The sequence below is a fragment of the Harpia harpyja genome, chromosome 17 (assembly GCF_026419915.1).
Source record: "Harpia harpyja isolate bHarHar1 chromosome 17, bHarHar1 primary haplotype, whole genome shotgun sequence".
Taxonomy (NCBI): Eukaryota; Metazoa; Chordata; class Aves; order Accipitriformes; family Accipitridae; genus Harpia; species Harpia harpyja.
In genome coordinates this window covers 2,639,439-2,659,747 of record NC_068956.1, presented here as the reverse complement: position 1 = coordinate 2,659,747, position 20,309 = coordinate 2,639,439, and the positions used below count along the sequence as shown (strand labels likewise).

General features: G+C 51.0%; 1 protein-coding gene across 1 annotated transcript in view; it reads left to right on the top strand.

Moving 5' to 3' along the window:
• Positions 1-11,124: 11,124 nt before the first annotated feature.
• MAP6 (microtubule associated protein 6) overlaps positions 11,125-20,309 on the top strand; it is a 43,341-nt gene continuing 34,156 nt past the window's right edge. Inside the window, exon 1 of the mRNA XM_052812851.1 lies at positions 11,125-11,834. Coding sequence (XP_052668811.1) covers positions 11,146-11,834 — 689 coding nt within the window. The 5' untranslated portion in view covers positions 11,125-11,145. The remainder of the gene's footprint in view (positions 11,835-20,309) is intronic.

Genomic DNA, 20,309 nt, shown 5'->3' with positions numbered 1-20,309 from the left:
GGACTGACAAGCCGCTCAGGTAAACAAAGAAATCACCTCGTGAGAGGCCTGAGAAAACCAAGGGTCTTGCTGTAACCAGGATACAGAATAATACCGCTAACAGGCTGAATTAAACAATAAGCCGATCCACTGCTAAAGCACCGGCACGCATACAAAGGCGTCACTCTCTTGTCAAAGGGGCATTTCAAATCTCCGAAGAATTACAGAACAAAACTAAAAACAACCCTTGGCAAATGCAAATCAGAGGTGTTAGCTGAAAAATAGTCCCTCCTCTTTGTCAGGCCCTAGGAAGATGCCGGGCTATGAGGAATTTACATCTGTTAGACTCCATTTTTCCGGAGTCGCTAGTAATAACAGGGCTCTGGTGAAACCCCAAGGGCTCTTTTCCTAAAGACACCGGTTGCTTTAATTGAGCTGAAACTGGCTTAGATCTCCCTTGAATCTCTCCCCATTCTTTGTCTTCTGCTGCAAATGTCAGGACCCTGTCTGCTTTGAGAAAGCAAAGGAGGCTTTTAACTCTTTCAGCTCTGCTGCCTGGAGACGAGATGTTTCCTGGTGAGAAACCACCAGCAATTTTCAAAATGCTGCGGGGAGATCAGCACGTCCAGGGCTCCTGGTCTCCCTGGGCTGTGCAACCCCCAGCACGGTCAGGGAGGTGCACGGTGGGACCAAGGAGGGGAAAGTCCTTGCAGGGACATCCCTGGTCCAGGAATGATGTTTCAAGGTGTTTTCCATCCTGCAGTCTTACACTCACTAGAGTCCAGCCATGCCAGGGAGCTCGTTTGATTTTTGCGAGTGCAAAGGGTCACACCGGAGCCCTGGGGACACCCAGACACATGGGAAGCGTTTTCTGCTCGCAGAAATTTCAGGCTAAGCCCTGGAGCTGTTGTATTGCCAGTTCCCAAAGCAGTTCTATTGCAAAGAGTCTGAGCTATTTGCTTATGGCTTATTACGACAAGGACAGCCCCGTGTTCTGGATTTGTTATGAACGAATTGGGTCCTTGGAAGAGCTGACCAAGGAGTGAAGCAAGGCTCAGCTGGGTAATAAATATTTATGTCCTGTTCTTCTGTGGATATGCCATTTGCTTTTTGACTTTCTACTTCCTTAAATCAGGAGAGAAAAATACCTACTTATGGAGGGCTTTGAAATCTTCTGCTTAAATTAGAGAGGGATCAGAGATTTCCAGAGAGTCAGGAGGAGCCGAGAGAGATGCATCTCCCTGCTGTGTGTAGATAAAATAAAACCTGTGGCTTGTTTTAGGGAAGAGCACAGCTGTGTCTCTGAAGTACTAAACTAGCTAAGCAGTAGGTGACATGCCCAAATACTGAGCCCTGATCTCTACAGCCTACGTCCTGATACCCAGGTCAGCCTTATGCACGTGGTGGTCTTGGTTACCAACAGATGGTTGAATCAAGAGGTAAAACTGAGTGCTGCCAGATATCCTGAAGCCATTCAGGCTCTACAGACCTCCTCCAGCCCCCAGCTGATCCTTCTCTACTCGGAAAGTGTTCAGGGCCCCTATATCCCGCTCTGCCTCCCCTGGTGCTTTGGAAATGAAGAAGAAAGCAACCATGGTCAATATATTTCTTGTTCTTGAGAACTTTGTGGGTCTCCCAGGCTTGGGACAGGGCTTGTTTTCACCCACCCCTTACTAGTGCCCACAATATGGCCAGGGCAATGATTCCTCACCCCATCTTGGCACTGGATCCAGTTTGGGCTCCTCAGTATCAGGCAGAACATGACAGATGGGAGGGAGCCCCGTGGGGCCACCAAGCTGGTCGGGGCTGGAGCTTGGGCTGTGCAAAGAGAGGCTGAGAGCTGGGTGTACGTAGCGGGAGTGATGGCAAAGAGGGTTTATACAGCTCTCTGCAGCTCCCTGCTGGGATGGTGGTGAGAAGACAGAGTTGGGCTCTCCTCAGAGATGCCCAGCGATGGGACAAGAGGTGTCAGCCCAAGCTGGGACAAAAGAAATTCCTATAAGATGCAAGGAAGCATGTTTTTCCCTATGAGGGTGGTCAAACCCTGGAACAGGCAGGGCGGAATCTCCATCCTTGGAGACAGTCAAACCTCACCTGGACGTGGCCATGAGCAACCTGATCTGGTTGGCCTTGACCAGGGAGTTGAGCAGAGACCCCTTCCATCCAAACTCACTCTATGATCTCACCTGGCTTCCAGCATCTTAATGTTGGATGCCGAAGTCCAAACTACGCAGCCCAGGATCCCTGCAGAGTCACAGCAGGGAACGCAAACCTCCCCAGTGAATTTATCTAACTTATATTAGCTATCTCAGAAAGAGGCAAATTGCTCTCTGCAAGTATTGGGATCTCTCCAAGGACAACTTTAATCTAGCAGGAGGGGTTGAAGGGCAGGAACCTGAAAGGCCTATTTTGGCCCAGCTTAGCACCTCAGCCTACACCCAAGCCTCAGACAGACACTCATTTCTCTGCAGGAAGCCATCTCTGAAGGTCTCACCTTGTTCTTTGCCACTCACATTGTCCTGCTCTGCTCCTTTTTTCTTGCTCTCTCTTCCTGTCGCTATCTACTTTCTGGCAGGGGAACTGCAGATGTGGGTGACAGTCGAAAAAGGCGCATCCATCAGCTCTGGCACTAATTGCAGATAGGTCCTGGCCTCATCGTGGTCAACCCCATCCTTACTAAAGGGTCTTGCTACTGTTGGAACATCCTTCACAACTCTTAATAGTCATGGGATCATCTTTGAGGACTGGAAGGAAGTAGAACCAAACCCAAAAAACAATCTCATGATGGAGCTAGGCTGGTATAAAACCCATCAGGTCAAAATAGGAAGAAGGACTTCAGCTTTACAGTGACTTCACATGGGTCTGGGCTGGAAACGGGGAGGTGAAGAGTCATCCTGCCGCATCTGTGAGGGACCACCGCACCCTGCAGTGTCCTTCTAGAAAGGAACCGTGCTATGGGTATTACCTTACATCGCATCTGTCCTTGTAGTATCACAGTCCCCTTCTTCTTGCTCTGGGGGAAGTGATTATATGGGATGGGAAGGATTTCTACTGGGAAATGAGAAGATACAGATTTATTCCCAGGCTTTCTGTGTAACTTTCAGCAAGTCATTCAACCTCTCCCTGTCTAGACTTGGGTGATGATTTGCTATTTGAGAGCAATGATAACAGCAGAGAAAACTTCACGGGCCCTTAGATGAACCTCTCCATGGCAGGACCTACCCACCAAAAGGCTCATCTAATTTCTCCTGAAGCCTCATGTTTCTCTGGTCACTTTTACATTTTCCTTCTCTTGTTCTCTTTGCTGACTTGGGTTTCAGTTGCGGATAGGCTGGGGTGGACGTTCTCCTTGGCAACATCAGAGAGAGATCATCATTGAGCTGTGATTGCAGGCATGGCAGGGACCACCCAGTGCTGATCACTAGTAATCCCTACAAGTCCTATGTTAGCACCTCCTGGGAAATTTCGCTGCTATTTAATTTACCCTGATTGCTTAATTCTCACCTCCATGGCTTTAAAACTTCATTTTTCTCCATTTTTTGTAAGATTCTCACCATTTCCTTATTTCCTAACATACTCAGGGGCTTGCACACATGTGGCCCATAATATAGCTCCAACTACATTCTCCTTGGCTTTTCCCTTCTCAGGTATTTATAGTCATTTATCCGATCTCCTACGGCTTGCGTTTAGCCTGGGAACATTAAGTTCCTTTAATCCCTCAATAGGTCGTCCTCTGTAATCCCTTTATCAGAGGCCCTTGCAACTCCGTTGATCAATGTCCATCTCCAAGTAGGAGGAGGAACCCATAAAGCCCTGAGTCACCCAGCTGTAGGCTTTGCAAATCGCCAAGCTTTGCAAGTCAGCACGATGGGGCGTGCTCATGGGACTTCAGGAGTGGAGCAGGTTGCACATGGGGACCTGGCCACGCTCCAGGATCAGGGCTGAGAAAGCCTAACACGGGGGACCTGAAGGGATGTATGCAAGGGGCAATGCAGTGGCATGTACGGGAAGCTAAGACACTGCATAGCTGTCCTGCTTTGCCCTGCCAGGAGAAGATTTGTCATGGCTCCTTGTTGAGTCCCTTCTTGAAGCCCCACCACATGTAGACCCTATGGGACTTCATGCACTGGCAGAAGAGCTGGAAGCTTTCTCCAGATCACTGCTCTTCTCTTCTAATCATAAATAACCCTCTTTTTTTCCCTAAAGCCTCTCAGTCTTTCATATGTACTCCTAGAGCTTCCCACCAAACTAATTTCCCTACTAGTGGGCAAAATTCTCAGAAGGAAATTGAAGGTATCTTTTTAGTAGTCGTTCAGTGGTTTCTCTGAGTCCCATTCCTTCCTGACCCATCACAGTAAGTGTATCATCTCCCCTGCAAGGTCCTCCTTGTTGGGGATCTTCCCACCACACCGAACCTGTGTGATACCATTGCACCAAGCTTGATCTTTGTCTGCCCCCAGCTCTGGGTAAGAGCACTGGTGTGAGAGAAGCCCATTTTTGCCTGCTGCTATTTTTTTTAATGCAAATTCTTTCAAAATGCAGTCTTTCAGATTTTACTCCCCCTTCTACCTGTTGCAAAATCACCTCTGAAATCTGGCTGGTTTACACCAGTGATCTTTGTTACAGAATTTCATGTCTTCTGCAGTACTTGAATTATCAGTTGAATTCTTCTTTTCATGCACTTCGATTATTCTCTTTATGCAGTGCTGATATGGATTTTCTTTGGCTGCAGTCCCATTTGGCCTTGAAGCACCTTCCCAACATACATGAATCATAAACAAAGTTGACAAGGAAAACAAGAACACCCCAGGCAAATCTTCGTTCCCAACAGTTGTGTGTGATTATAAAATGATTTAAGATGTGAGAAGCCACTAAAAAAATCCCCTGTAAGTTGCCACCCACCGTGTTGTCGTGTTCTCTCGTCCGTGGTGATACATGTTGGGGACAGGAGCAATTCAGACAAGCGTCACTGGTGCAGAGATAGTGCCTGCAAAGCTGGGTGAGTGCCTGGGACAGCCCTGCCATGGCAGGGACGCAGAGGCAGCAGTGCTGTTGAAGATAAATCTAGGTAAATAGCGCTTTCCTACATCTAACTGGGGCAGTGTGGAGTTAAACTCACTTCACCGGGGGTCTCCAGGTGTGGTCCAGGTCCAGCTTTGGAGCTGGACTCTTATTTACCGTTAGCCCATGAAGCTGATGTCCAGTGTCCCTCTATAGCGGAGGAGAAAGGCTCCAAAGGACATATGGGGCTTATACCAGCTCCACCTTGCTATGATTTTTTTCTTCATTTTCACTTCATTACAGCTCTTGTCAGTGATCTCCTGGGAGCAATGGGGTGAGCTGCCATCCCTTTCCTCTGACTCTTGCGGGAAGGTCGGTGATCAGCCAGGAGCCAGATGCCTCCCTTTGAGATGGCTACCACTGTATAGGGTTTTTTTTTCTAAATAAAACCACCTTCCCCTCCTATAAGGTCTTGTACTGAGCTTTGCCACACCATTCCTACAATGCCATAACATTATTTCTTACAATAATTGGTGGATCTGTGTGTACGGGAGGCGGGGAGAACGTGTACAGGCAGCACATGATGAGATGTCAGCTGGGGGTCCGAGAAAACAAGCCGATCCCTCTTCATCATCAGATCCAGCAGAGAAAAACATAAATCTGGGCGAGCTCTTATGGTGGCAGCATCCACTCACATCTTCTGGGCAGTAAGCGTGCTCTTCACGCCATCACGAAACGCAGGAGAGACTATCAAACCTGGCCCAGGATGGTCTCCAGTATCTTAAGTTGGACTGAAAGGCATCCTGGCTTCATCTGAGGATGCCAGGAGAAGAAGATTCCCCAGGTCCCCTATTAATCAACTCCCAAAACATCCTGGCTATCATTGCACAGGGGGTGCTTGGAGCTATTCCCTGCCTCCACGCCAGCGGATCCCAGCATGGACGGGACAGGGAACCACTGCCTGGGGCGTCTACCCAAAGTCAATGCTGATTTTGGGTGCTGCAAAATATCAGGCTCGCTCTGGTTCACACTCCACCATGGTGCCCTTAGCATCATGCAAACTTTTGGGCAGGATTGTGCCCCAGACTGGTACACTCTGATGCTGAGCGACACTCGTGTCCTTGGCCATCCCCAAGACCAACGTCCCACCGCGTGGCATCACGCTCGACCGTGGCCTTTTCCCAGAAGAGGCTGGAGAAGGAGAAAGCTATTCCTGCTTTCTGCCGTGGTGGCTGTAATTTAAACACAGAGACGTTTTTATTTATTTAACTCCCTTCCTCTCTGAGAGAGGTTTGCAGCCAGCAAGTCAATTTGGCTGATTAGAGCTAATGGATTTTACTTGACGTAAGCTATTAAATTATTTCCATAGCTGATTCCTGAAAGGGAATGAGCGGCCATGCTTCAAGATTTATATATAACTATATGTTTCACTGCAGGAGACGCTAAGCAATTTTTTCCGTTCTGCAGCTTCTAACTCCATCCAGGTCTGCCTGATGTCTGCAGAGCAGTGAAGAGTCTCCTGACACTGCAAAACCTCACAGAGCGGTTTTGCCCATGTCTTTTCTTACCAAAAAAAAAAAAAAAAAAAAAGATAGGTAGTGCATGACCGAGCGTTTTTGTATGAAATGAGCCCAGGCTCTTTGCAGATGGGGAAAGCTGAGAGAAAGGTTCAAAACCAGTTTGTGCACGTGGAAATCCCCAGTCCCCAAATGGGTGCGAGGTGCTGTGCAAACCCCAGCGTGAAGGCACTGCTGGGTGCAGAGCTGGGACACCCCTTAGCTCCCAAATGGGAGCTGTTGCAATGGGTTTGTATGGGCTTGCACCCACCAGAAACACACTAATATATTACCTCCCCCTTATATTAAGAGCAATTAATTACACTAACAGGTCTTTAATGCAGCGAACCCCAAAACGGCGACACGGATGCAATTCAAAATGTTTTCTGCAGGAAACACCCAAGCGTGTGCGGGGCCTCTGTGGGCATCAGATCTCAGACCAAGATGGGTTTTACGCCTTCAAAAATCACCGTGGCAGCTTTGAGATAAATGCAATTACAGAGAGTATTTAAAAATAAGCACATCCTTGAGGTCCACCCGCCGACAAGCTTGATCCCACTGCGATCTTTTGATTGCACGTCTTCCTTGCAGACCTTGGGTCACCATCGTAGGGTGACACTTTTCCAGTTTTCCTTGTTGCCGTTCCCATATATTTCTTTTTTTTTTTTTTAATACCACAGTCCATCGGGCGTAAAAAGGTGTTTACTGTCGTCCTGTGCAGAAAGCAGCGTGCGTGGAAATGCAGGGCTGGGGTCTGACACCAGCGGTTTCGGGACGACTCTCTCACCTTTGCTTCACAAGCTGGATGAGCCGATGGTTTTAACTTCTGCAAACGGAAGGTGCAGTGCAGCAAGAGCCACGTGCCCGTATAATACTGGTTCTAAAGGTAAAAATCGGCCTAAAAAGTGATTAGCGCGTCTATCATGGGTGCTAAGGAGCACCCACCATGCTTACAAAAGCAATACGCAGTGCATTGATGCCCCAGAAAATCGTGGCTCTGTCCCAACCTAGGAGATGCTCGGGAGCTTCCTAAATCTTTAATTATATTCACCCCTTTTAATTGGACTGGATGTAATAGCAGGGACAATACAATCCTTGGGGACAAAGCAATGCCTGTGTATAGACACCTCTAGGTGTCTTTTTTTTTTTTTTTTTTTCCTCCAAGGTGGCTTTTTCATTCAGCCATCCCTATCAGCGAGGGCTCCAATCCCATCCGTAAAATGGGTTTCCACAATTTACCTACAGGTAAGAATGAAATTAAGCAAATCGAGGCAAAGACAAGCAAAAAACCAAACCAAAACCCAAGCCCTTAGGGTCCGAGACTCAATAAAGGGGATACAAAACATTAGATTAAAGAAACAATCCCGGCAGGAGTAATCCTGCTTTTCACTGCGCTCCCAGCAGCTGCAGTCGCTGCCTGGTGGGAATTGGTTTTTCTTGTTGTAATTCAGTATTGGAGTGCACGGATTTCGGAGGCACTGGGATCACGGATTTTATTATTTATTTTATTATTTATTTTTACTGATTTATGTTCCCTGGTGGAAACGGTGGCAGCGCAGCCATGCCGATAAAGACCCACGAGCTTCGAATCTGGGGTCTTCTTCATGGAGTTGGACCAGAAGGTGGATGTAGTTGGGCTGAAAATGGACTTTATTGGGTTCAGAGGATAAAGATGCAGGTGGAGAGGGAGGGATGGAGGATGGAGGGATGGAGGATGGAGGGATGGAGGATGGAGGATGGAGGGATGGAGGGATGGAGGATGGAGGATGGAGGATGGAGGGATGGAGGGATGGAGGATGGAGGATGGAGGGATGGAGGATGGAGGGATAGAGGGATGGAGGATGGAGGGATGGAGGATGGAGGATGGAGGATGGAGGGATGGAGGATGGAGGGATGGAGGGATGGAGGATGGAGGGATGGAGGATGGAGGATGGAGGATGGAGGGATGGAGGATGGAGGATGGAGGGATGGAGGGATGGAGGATGGAGGGATGGAGGGATGGAGGATGGAGGATGGAGGATGGAGGGATGGAGGATGGAGGGATGGAGGATGGAGGATGGAGGATGGAGGGATGGAGGGATGGAGGATGGAGGATGGAGGATGGAGGGATGGAGGGATGGGGGATGGAGGGATGGAGGATGGAGGATGGAGGGATGGAGGGATGGAGGATGGAGGATGGAGGATGGAGGGATGGAGGGATGGAGGATGGAGGGATGGAGGATGGAGGATGGAGGATGGAGGATGGAGGGATGGAGGATGGAGGATGGAGGATGGAGGGATGGAGGGATGGAGGATGGAGGGATGGAGGATGGAGGATGGAGGGATAGAGGGATGGAGGATGGAGGGATGGAGGATGGAGGATGGAGGGATGGAGGATGGAGGATGGAGGATGGAGGATGGAGGGATGGAGGATGGAGGATGGAGGGATGGAGGGATGGAGGGATGGAGGATGGAGGGATGGAGGGATGGAGGATGGAGGATGGAGGATGGAGGGATGGAGGGATGGAGGATGGAGGATGGAGGATGGAGGGATGGAGGGATGGGGGATGGAGGGATGGAGGATGGAGGGATGGAGGATGGAGGATGGAGGATGGAGGGATGGAGGGATGGAGGATGGAGGATGGAGGGATGGAGGATGGAGGATGGAGGATGGAGGGATGGAGGATGGAGGATGGAGGATGGAGGATGGAGGATGGAGGGATGGAGTATGGAGGGATGGAGGATGGAGTATGGAGGGATGGAGGGATGGAGGATGGAGGATGGAGGATGGAGGATGGAGGGATGGAGGATGGAGGGATAGAGGGATGGAGGATGGAGGATGGAGGATGGAGGGATGGAGGATGGAGGGATAGAGGGATGGAGGATGGAGGGATGGAGGATGGAGGATGGAGGATGGAGGGATGGAGGGATGGAGGATGGAGGATGGAGGATGGAGGGATGGAGGATGGAGGGATGGAGGGATGGAGGATGGAGGATGGAGGATGGAGGGATGGAGGGATGGAGGATGGAGGGATGGAGGAGGGAGGGATTGAGTGAAGAAATTTGGAGGGGAGAAGGTGGAGGCAAGGCTGGAAAGGAGGGTGGGGAGTGGAGTACGGGCTGGGATTTGGGGTTGTGAATCCGCCCTGGGAATAAGAATTAAGAGGCAGCCATCGGCCGGCCTTGCAGCAGACGGGGCTTGGAGGGGGCTTGGGTTGGTTTTGCAGCAGCAAGCCTGCAATGAAACATGAAAAAACCCGGCTAAAATAAATGAATAAAGCGTGTGCGTGTATGTGCACGGCTGTGCACGCGCGTGTGGGTTTGGCTTTAGCCACAAAAACCCCACAGGGAGGGGAAATGGGTTCAGCAGGCTGGCAATGCAGCAGCTCGGTAAAGATCTGTGCACGCGTCTGTGCATGTGTGTGCGCACACATGTGTATGGGTGGGAGGTCTGGGTCTGCGTGCACATGTGTGCTTGCACATCTGTACATCTGCGTGTATATGTGTATCGGCACACGAGTGCGTCCGTGCACATAAATGTGTGTGCAAATCTCTGCATGCGTGTCTGTCTGTAGGTAGGCATAAATGTGCACGCAAGCATGTATGTGTGCACACATATACATGTGCAGGTGTCTGTGCATGTGTGTGTGCATGCGTGTCCATCTATGTGCAAGTATGTGTATGCATGTGTGTGTGTGTGTGCGTGTACCTGAGGGCACATCTGTATGCAGGTGTGTGTGTGTGTGCACAAGAGTGTCTGTGTATGTTTCACGTGTGTGCGCTGGGGTACACATGAACATGTGTCAACGTGCCTGCTTGTGTTCCTGTTTGCACGCGGGAGTGCACGTGTGTGCAAATGTGTATGCACGTGTGTCTGTGAGTGCGCGCATGTGTGAACATATTAGTGCGCACGTGTGTGCGTGACTCTGTGTGTGCAGGTGATTGTCCATGCACACGTGTGAAGGCGTGCAGCTCTGTGTGCACGCACACGCGCACGTGTGTGCACTTGCGTGCGTACATTTGTGTGCATGAGTGTGCCCACGTTCGTGCGTATGTATGTGCGTGTGCGTGCGTGCACACGTCTTGTGCGTGCATGCGTGTGTATGTGTGCATGCAGGTGGGAGTGTACGTGTGTGCATACGCGCAGGCGTGCCTGCATGTGTGCATACGTTCCTGTGTTCGTACGCGTGTGCAGCGCGCATGCGTGCGCTCGCGTGTGCACACTTGTGTGCACGTGCGATTGCACGCCTGTGCGTGCGTGCGCCCACGTGCGCGGGCGCGCGTGCACGCAGATGGGTGCACCTGCACGCGCCTGCACGCGTGCTCCGTTCCCCCGCCCCCCCCCCCCCCGCGTCCCTCCACGCGCGCTTCCACGGGCACGCGCTCGCGCTTCACCCGCCCCTCCCCGCCCCGTGCCACGCCCTCCCCTCGGCCCCGCCCACCCGCCCCCTCCCCGCCAGGCTCCGCCCCCTCCGGCGCCGCAGGGGCGCGCTGCGCTGCGCTGCGCTGCGCGCTGCTGCGCGGGTCCCTGCGTGGGTCCGTGGGAGCGGGTGGGGAAACGGGCGCGGAGCGGGCGCGCTCCTTGGCGCCGGAGGTCTTGGTTGGGGGGGTGGGGGGGGTGGGGGCCGCCATGGCGTGGCCCTGCATCACCCGCGCTTGCTGCATCGCTCGTTTTTGGAACCAGCTGGATAAAGCGGACATCGCCGTCCCGCTGGTTTTCACCAAATACTCGGAGGCCACCGAGCATCCCACCGCCCCCGCTTCCCTCCCGCGCCCCGCCGCTCCCATCGATACCCAGCCCGGTGGGGAGGCGGCGGGGGAAGCGGTTCCCGGTCCTCCCCGGCCCGGCCCGGCCCCGCACGTCTCTCCGCCGGCCGATTCGGTGATGCGCCACGATTACAAACCCTGGAAGGTCCAGCGACCGGAGCCCAGCTGCAAACCCAAGAGCGAGTACCAGCCCTCGGATACACCTTTCGAGAAGGAGACCCAGTACCAGAAGGATTTCCGAGCTTGGCCCATCCCCAAGCGGGGTGACCATCCCTGGATCCCCAAACCGGGACCTTCCCCCGTCCTCGCCTTGGAGCGCGCTTCCCCGGAGAAACCGGCTCAAGAGAAGCGACGGAAGGTGCTCCTCGGGTCCGAGAAGAAAGAGGAAGACCCCGACGGGGAGGATGAACAACCCAAAGCGCTGCGGGCCGGGGAGGGGAGAGAGAAGGGCCGCAAGAAGGCGGAGGAGCCGGGGGGAGGCAGGGCGGCCGCCGATGCTCTCAACAGGCAGATCAAGGAGGAGGTGGCGGCGGGGGTCAGCTCGTCCTACAGGTGAGAGACCCCCCCCCAGCATCCCGAACCCCCCCCGCAACCTGCCGGCTCTTCGCCAGCCCTTCTGCGGTCCCCTCTTGCCCGTCCCCGGGAGGGACATCCCACCCTGGGAGTTGGGTGAATGAGGCTTTGAAATAGTGCGGGGGGGTGTCCTTGAAATTCCCCACCTCGCTGGGTGTCGTGGATGGGGCGTGAGTAGGTGCTGTGCAGGTAATGAGTACGGGGGTCCTTTATATCGGGGTGGGTTTGCAGGAGGTTCGAGTGTGTTGCCCACCCCGCCCCGCATCCCAAAATTCAGAGACGCCCACCACCTTGGTTTTCGGCAGGGAGAGAGGTTTGGCTCGCTTCCCTGGGACGCGCAATTCAACGCTGGTCCTTTCTGAGCACATCCCTGGTTGCCGTGATGCGGCCAACCCAAAGGACCGGCATCCCGACCGCATCGCTGCATCCCAAGGATCCCAGGCGCGGGTGGGGGCCCCCACCTGCGAGTGGGGTGCCCCACGTGCGACAGAGTCCCACGCAGCACCCCAGGCCGGTAGCATCCCCGAGACAAAGCATCCCGGGGACGTGGTGGGATGCGGGTGACACACGTCCTAGGCCGCTTGGGTGGGGCAGCCTTCGGATGCTGCCATGTTTAACGCAGCGTGGGTGGGGGTGGCACATCCCTCTGCCCCCCCCCATCATCCCCCCACCCCGGGCTAGAAAGGGGTGCCCTTATTTCACCCCAGGAAGAGACCCCCTTGGGGATTCGGAGCGCGAAAACTCCTTGCCGCGAGCTGCTGTTGTTATTTCTCTCCGGGTGAAGGGGTTGGATGCGTCGGGAATGCAAAACAAAAGTGATGGGGTGGCTGCCCTGCACGTACATTTGCAAGGAGGATTTGCTGCGATTGTGTTTTCCAGAGCTTTCTTTGGCAGAGCCCACCGCTCCCGAGGCCGGGGTGGAGGTGGCGGAGAGCAAAGCCGGGGTTTGTTGTGGCAAAAGTGTAATCGCAGCCTTTTTGCTTCTCCCCTTACCCATGTGAATGCCGAGGCGTTTATGCCTTTGAATGATTGATTTTCTTCCCCAGGGAGATTTAGAGGTGACACCCTGCCATCAAACAGGTAGTAAATTCATGCAGATTTAAAATGAAGCTGGGATTTGACTCCTCTGTCCCACCGGTGACGGTGTGACACGGCAAAGCTGGCGGTCATCCCCTTTCCCATGTCCCCGGGTGGGAAACGGTTCGAGCAGTGAAATTTTGATTTTTGCTGTAGTTCGGCGGCAGCTTTGGCTCTTGCTGGGGATGCGAGTGATGCTGTGGGCTCAGGTGCATCCAGGTGTGACGGCGGTGGTCGGCTGAGACGTGAGAAAATGGCCAGGGATTTTCAGGGTCTCTGTTTTGCGAGGATGGAAGGTGTGGGGAAAGGGTTTTCCAGAAGTGACACAGTCCTTTAATCTGTTTTGGCCAGCCGTGATTTTTGACTCAGCTTTTTGTCTGGTCATCTTCCAAGGTCTGGGCTTATCTCAGTGAGCGCAGGACTAAAGCAGAAAGCTGTCCTAGAGCTGAAGAGCTGTTGTGTTGCTCTCTTCTGCTGGCGCAAAGGATAATTAGACTTATTTACTTGCATATTTAAATGCAGATCGCTCACCCTACCGTCCCTCCACGTACCATCCCTCCTGTCTGCTCCAGCAAATTCATACGGCCGCTGTTGCAGCAGGATGGGCTGGGCTGGGTTTCCTCCCCGAGCAAAGGGGTTGGGTCAGCTCAGATGTTGAACCCAAGAGGAATTTGAAGGCTCCAGCCCTCCTTGTGTTGCTCCTCAACTTTCAGAACAGCCTTAGGGCCTCTCTTTCCCCTTGGCTCCTTATCTGCTCTTCCACTTCCATGTTTTTCTTCCTTGCAGCGTATTGCAAGAGAAGCGTTTGCTCTGACACTCAGCCCTGGAACATAAGCGCCTCTTCATTAATGCATAAGTGATGTTGTGGCTAATTGTTCTCATTTTCCGTTCAAATTAGGCATCTCGTAAGTGTTGTTTATTGTTTGGGTTCTTTTTAAAAGCCAAATTCTCCAAATCCTTATTACTATCAAGAACCTTGCTGCTCACAGGAGTCCCTACGGAGTGCGTTTCGAACAAGGATGGAGACTCCGCAGCCTATTTGGGCAACCTTTTGGGCCACCCAGCAGCCAAAATTATCTCCTAGTGACCTTTTGCTACAGAGGAACGAGGATGGCTCGCGTGGGGCTTGTCCTCCGTGGCCTCTGCTGGGCTTGTGCATGGATGAAGGCTCCCCAGCAGCAGGGAGCAGGGGGAGATTTCCTTACACTCCTCTGCCACCGCTGCAAATCAGCGTAATGTGATGCTCCAAGGCTGGGAAACAATTCCTTGATGAAACCAAATAGCACACTGGTAATGGTTTTTAAACTCGCTCTGTCCCCCTGAGTATTATTTCCAGGTGAGGCAGCAGATGGGATAGAGTAAGCAGCTAGCCCAAGGTCATCGGGAAGTCCATGCTAAAGGGAGGAATTCCCTTTTCTAACCTCTTTATACCAAGACAAATTAATATTGCAGAGACCATGTGCCTGTGACCTCCTCCCAGGTCTGCCCGGACCTACAGAGCAGAGATGATGCCTGGCGGTGACGGCCACGGAGGATGGAGGCTACTGCCAGCCCGAGGGATGGATGATTTGTTTGCATTAGCATTTGAGCCCAGAAGCCTTCAGCGAGGCCAGAGCAGCAATGGCAGGGCTGTGCATGTCTGCAAGAGACTGCCTATGCCCAGAGATCCTACAGAATAACTAGGATTTATTTATACTATTTCTATTATTCGTCTTTATATTATTCATCTTTATATTATTCATCTTTATCTTTATATTATTCATCTTTATTTATATCCATTTATTAAATACTTGTTTATATATAGGATTTATTTATGTACTTATGCCCAAATAAATCCCCTTGGCAAACCAAGGGGAACAATGGGGGGACATGCTCATTCCTAATGGTCTCCAAAAGTTAAGGGACTCCCAGGGCAACCGTCTGGTTTGAAGCCCTCGGTAGCAAGTAGGTTTGAAGGTGATCAAGCCGTGCACGATGGCATCTGCTTGCCAGTTAGTGCCCTATGACTATTCCTCTTTGGCTCTGAGGAAACTGAGGCAGGGGTGCTGAGTGACCTACCTGAGCCCCTACACAGCCCATCAGGGCTGGGGCTGGGCTCAGGGTGCAGCTCCGAGGCATCGTTCTCCTGATTGCTGTTGTTCCTCTGGGCTCCAAGTGCTGGCAGCCACTGCTGTGACACAGGTTCCGGCACCGAGGTGCTTCGTGCCTCAGTTTCCCTCCACAAAGCATGTGCTGCCCAAGCAGCGCTGCAGGGGCTTCACCCCCCTCATCCCTGCAGTCCTTCTTCTCGTGGTGGCCTCTGGACCCTGAGGGACCAAGTAAGGAACAGGGCATCCTTCAGTGAGTAGGAATACTCGGCTTATGGGGCTGACGTGACTTCTAGATAGGAGTCAGGACCCAGCCTGGGGGCTTCTCGGCTCCGTGGAACGCTGTTGCTGCTGGATGGAGCCTTTTCTTGCTCAATGATCTGCTGTCCCATAGGAGGATCTGGTGGCATCATTGAGGGTTTTATCTGTCTTGGACCCAGAGGTGGCCCCGGTGACCCCAGTACTCGAGTGCTTGAGAGGGGATTTTGCCCCCTGAACTCCTGGAAGGGATGGGCAGAGCTCTTCTCCCTGCTGTACCAAAGGATGGAGGGGACAGGGGTTGACCCTGGGGGTGTGGGAACAGAGAGAGTAAGTGGTAAAACGTGCAGACAGTGCTGTTTGCTGGTGGAAGTGGAACAATTGGAAGCACGTTTGGCAAAAACACAAGAAGGAATGAATGTTTTCCATTTTTGTTTGAAAATGATGGAAAAATGTTAGAATTGGGTGTTTCCTGGGTGTTTTTTTTCCTTCTTCTTCTTTGTCTTGCATTCTTCTCCTTTTGTTACCTTTATTTCCTGAAGAAAAAAGATATAAAGGGGAAAGGGGAAATTTCACCCCCTTTGCAGAGTGTCGAAATGAGCAGTAAGGTGATGAATTTTCTCCAGAGAAGTAATATTGCGAAACCTAGGCTTCAAGTTCTTCACCAAAGAGCGATCTCTTTTTTTACCAAAGCGATTATTTTTTTTCCCCACCAATTTCCTTTCCTATCAGAGGAAACAAACAAAGAAAGGCTTCAATGGAAAATTTTGGACTGCCTCTAGTATTAATGAATTGCCTGTTGCTAATGTTCTGTCATTCATCTCAAGCCCTGGAGGTGCTAAAGATGTGGAGCAAATGAAAATCTGTAGTAGCTATAGAGATGAATGAGTCAGCGCTGGAGACTTGCTGTGTATTTTTCTGAGATACAGAGGAGATAATTTAGGGAGGGGTGTCCACACAGGAGGGCTGGAGCAAGCTACACGAGGGCAGGGAATTCATATTTCATCATTATAGTTGTCAAAATGTGGGGCTGGAAGGACCTCCCAAGATTGTCTGGTCCACATCCCATTTCTGGGGAAGGGGGGTGATATATCTAGACCACAGCAGGTTGATTTTAACTAACCTATCCTTGAAAATCTCCAGTGGAGGACACGTCCCACCTTGGTGAGACACTCGGTAACGCCGCTCGTGCCGTCAGGTGTGCCAAACCTGGTGGGAAATTTCTCATCAGATCCATAGGCTGGGTCTGTATTAGTAAATTAAACAGTTCCAGGACACATTCCGGGGCATGGGGACATGATCATCTACACTCTTCAGTTGTTGAAAGAGTCCCCAGCCCACTTCCCAGGCTGGGTTTGGCCATGGGTATGAGCCGAGAACGGATCCCAACAAGCAGCTTGGGTGTAAACACCTTGTTTTGGGGGTTAAAGGGGTTTAAGAGAGTGAGTGTGGGCTGTCCCAGGCTCCAGTGCCAGAGAACAATCCTGGGCAGATATCATCTCCCACTGTCGTTTCAGCTACAAACTCCCAATTTGGATGAGTGTGTTATTAGAATTAACCCATGTAGGCAAGTGGGTCCAATTTTGCTCTCAGCTGGAAGGGAAGGAGCGGGATGTTTTCTTCCATCCAGAAAAGGCTGTTCAAAGAGATGTTTGGTAGCTTTGGCTAAGGCTGAGCTCTGGCTCAGCAGTTGCTTGATACGTGCCTTTAGCAGCAGGAGGAGACACGATGTCTGCTGATACCACAAGGACCGGTCGTACGAGTATGTAATAACCACGTGTGGAGGAAGCCCTCATATTTACTAAGACACGAAGAGGATGGAGGTGGGTGATGCAGGCAGGCAGCTATCCTGCCGCACTCTGCGTCTTGATCGCCTCTGGATATAGTCCACCAGCTGAGAAAGGCTGGTAGTATCTTCAACTTGGAGATACTTGGTAGTATCTCCAAGTTGGAGTATTTGCCAACGTATTCCCTTCAATCACGTTAAGGTGAACAATATCCAGCCTCAAAAGCCAACTGGGAGCTGCTCAGCAGTGTAGGCAATATTGAATTTTGCTGCTTTGACTTGCGTGCAAGGTGGAGCTGGGCTGTGCGTGCCGTAGGACGGGGTTGAGCAGGAGGAAGAGATGGAGGTGGCATTCAGGTGATGGAGTCAATGTACTTGAGCAATTTTTCCTCTGCTCCTGCTCAGCTGTGTCACCTCAGCAGGGAGCTTTAGGCACATGAGACTGGATGGGACCATCTGAACCAGTAAGTCCTATTACTTAGTTTGTTATTTAGTCTTTACAAGTAAGACCCAAGGTTCTGTCTCAGAAATAGGGAATTTTTAGTTGCATGATGCCAGCTGGAAGGGTATGCCAAGAACTCAGTCTCTGATGGTTTGCAGCCATCATCTCATTTCCAGTCTGAGACAAGAGACAGGTTATAGTTTGCTGTTTTGTTGGCATTGGGTTACTTACTGCTCGTCTCCTATCTGGAGGTTGGTGCTCAGTGTCTCCAAGCACAGTATCCATATTGTTTGGGTCTGTAGCTAGCAGTCAAAGATTTTTGGTATCCTTTTTACTCCCTGTATCAACCATTTCTCCAGCTCTTCCTAGATGAAATCACTGTTTAAGAAACATAGATGCAGACTGTTGCCCTTTGGAGATGATGTCCCCATTTCTACCGAAACTCACATGTCATGTTTGTGGGCATCACAGATGCATTATGAATGCCTCACTTACCCTTTGGTGACCAGGACCTCCATGTCATTCTCCTTCTTAGGCAGTTAGAGCCTTGGAGCTCCCATCCCATACTAAAAAATCCTGGTGATTAGTACCGAGCCTAGAATTTAGTACTGATCATTTTCATCCCATTTTGAACAGGGAAGTCAAGGTCAATCCCTTTCTTCCTCTCTGATATCCTGATCCTCCTCCGTATTGGTGCTGCCTACGACGTTGTGTCATTAGGAGGTCTCATCAGTGTTGCCCTACTTTTTTGTGCCAAAGTCAACCTTAAAAATGTTAAACACTGCTAACCTCCTTCCAGGCTGCAGCTCAGCCTTCCAACGCTCATCATCGTCATTTCCCTTACCCAGTTTCCCGTTCTGCTGATGTTCGCGTTCACTGGCTTAATCATTTCCCACGTGGCCCCGTATCAAATGCTTTACTGAAACCAGCTAGATTTTCACTTTTCTTTTCTCTGTTAAAAGTCAGTTATCTTATCAAAGGACATGTCAAACATCTCTTCTTCTCCCTTTCTGGTCATTGCCATGTCTGTTTAGGCCACCAGCTTCTCCTGGATGCTGGAGCAGATGCTGTAGAGCAGACCCCACTTCCACTTGGCAGCTTCAAGCTACCACAGCAGCTGTAATACAAACAATAAATAAAGAGAAGAGGAGAAGGATCAGCTAATTTAGACAGCAGGACTTTTCCCTGTCCGTCCTTTGCCAAATAAATCACAAACAGCCATTGTAAATTTGTCTTCTCTCCCATTTAGAGCATGACCTTTGCTTTTCCTGTCTCCTACCGACTGAACAAGCCTTCACTTTCTAAGTACTTCTGCACTCTATCCTACATCAATCTTGCTTTTCTTTGCTCTTAGCTGAATGTATTCATAGCACTAATGCTGATACCTTCAAATAAACCTTACCGCACCGGGGCAAGAGCATGGATGCTCTCCTGCTAGCATGACCATCGGCACCAGCCAGGAGGGGAAAGGCAGTTTTAGGAAAGTTTTATAGGATGGAAATTTTATTTCTCTTGATTTATAACTCAACATTCTGGATATCCTTCCAACGTCCTTTATTTTTTTTTTTATATATATATATATATGTACATATATATACACACATACGCACACACACAAACCAAGCTGTTCATCAAGTTACTGCTTTAACCTCCAACTCATCTTTCCTCTTCAAGTCCAACAATGCGGGTGTTATATAGCGAACACATTTTGCTTTCTATTAATAACTCCTTTTGCTCAAACGGTGCCTTCACCTGAAGGGACCCCGCAGCACTTTGCAAACACGGTGTGCATACGGAGAGACTCCTGCTGCTTTGGGGACCCGGCTGCAAGCCGTGCTGTTGAGACTACAAATCGGGGTGTTTTGGTGCTGGGAAGGTGGGGAGGCTGCTTTTTTTTCCCTGTTTTTAAAATTTTTAAATTTTTTAATGTTTTTAAATTTTTTTTTTAATTTTGTTTTGGTGGAGCTGTAATTCGGTTTTGCAAAGGAGGACGCATTTGAGGCATGTTCTCAGGTTGATGCGTAGAGTGGGTGATCTGAAATAACGGACCGGTCATTCCAGGAAAGAAGGGGGCTGGCTCCAGCGGTAAAAATCACGGCAGCCCCTGTGACACAAGCAGAATTACTTGTAGGTGAGGATACGGCCCTTGGGCAGCCGCCCCTTTCTGTGAGGATGCCGGCTGCGCAAAAAGACACCTGGAAAAGGGGAACGTAACCCGTGGTCCTAGGGGAGCAGCCTGTTTCAGAAAGCACTTTGCACTGCTCTGCAGTGGAGCAGGGAAGCAAATATTCCTGCTTCACAGGCCGCCCGGGATGCGCGGCTGGGGATGGTGCTGCGTGGTGCAAAACAAGCAGGGGATGAGCAGCGTGGCCCGTGCAGGGACGGGCTGGCATTGGGGTACAGCCTGGCATTGGGGTACAGCCTGGCATTGGGGTACAGCCCGGGGACCCCAGCGTCCCCCTCCGTCTCCACCTGCAGGGACTCACCAGGGTCTCTCTTCCAAGCTGCAATTCAGGAGCACAAAATAATATCCCCGGCGGGGGGGTTTATTTATCATTTTATAATCGTGAAAGCATCTCCCGGCTTGTTCTTGCTGCCAGGAGATTTGTAAAACCTTGCTGTTTGGCTGGTGCGTGGTTGCTTAACACCAGGCTTTACATTCACCTGGTTTTAACTCTAAAAATACCAGCACAGACCTGTAAACGAACCATTTCGGCATCAGTTACTCCATCTCCACTGTACGGGCAAGGAAATCCAGGCTGTTGTGAGCTGCGGGCTGGCTCCTGGCAGCCCCGCATCCATCC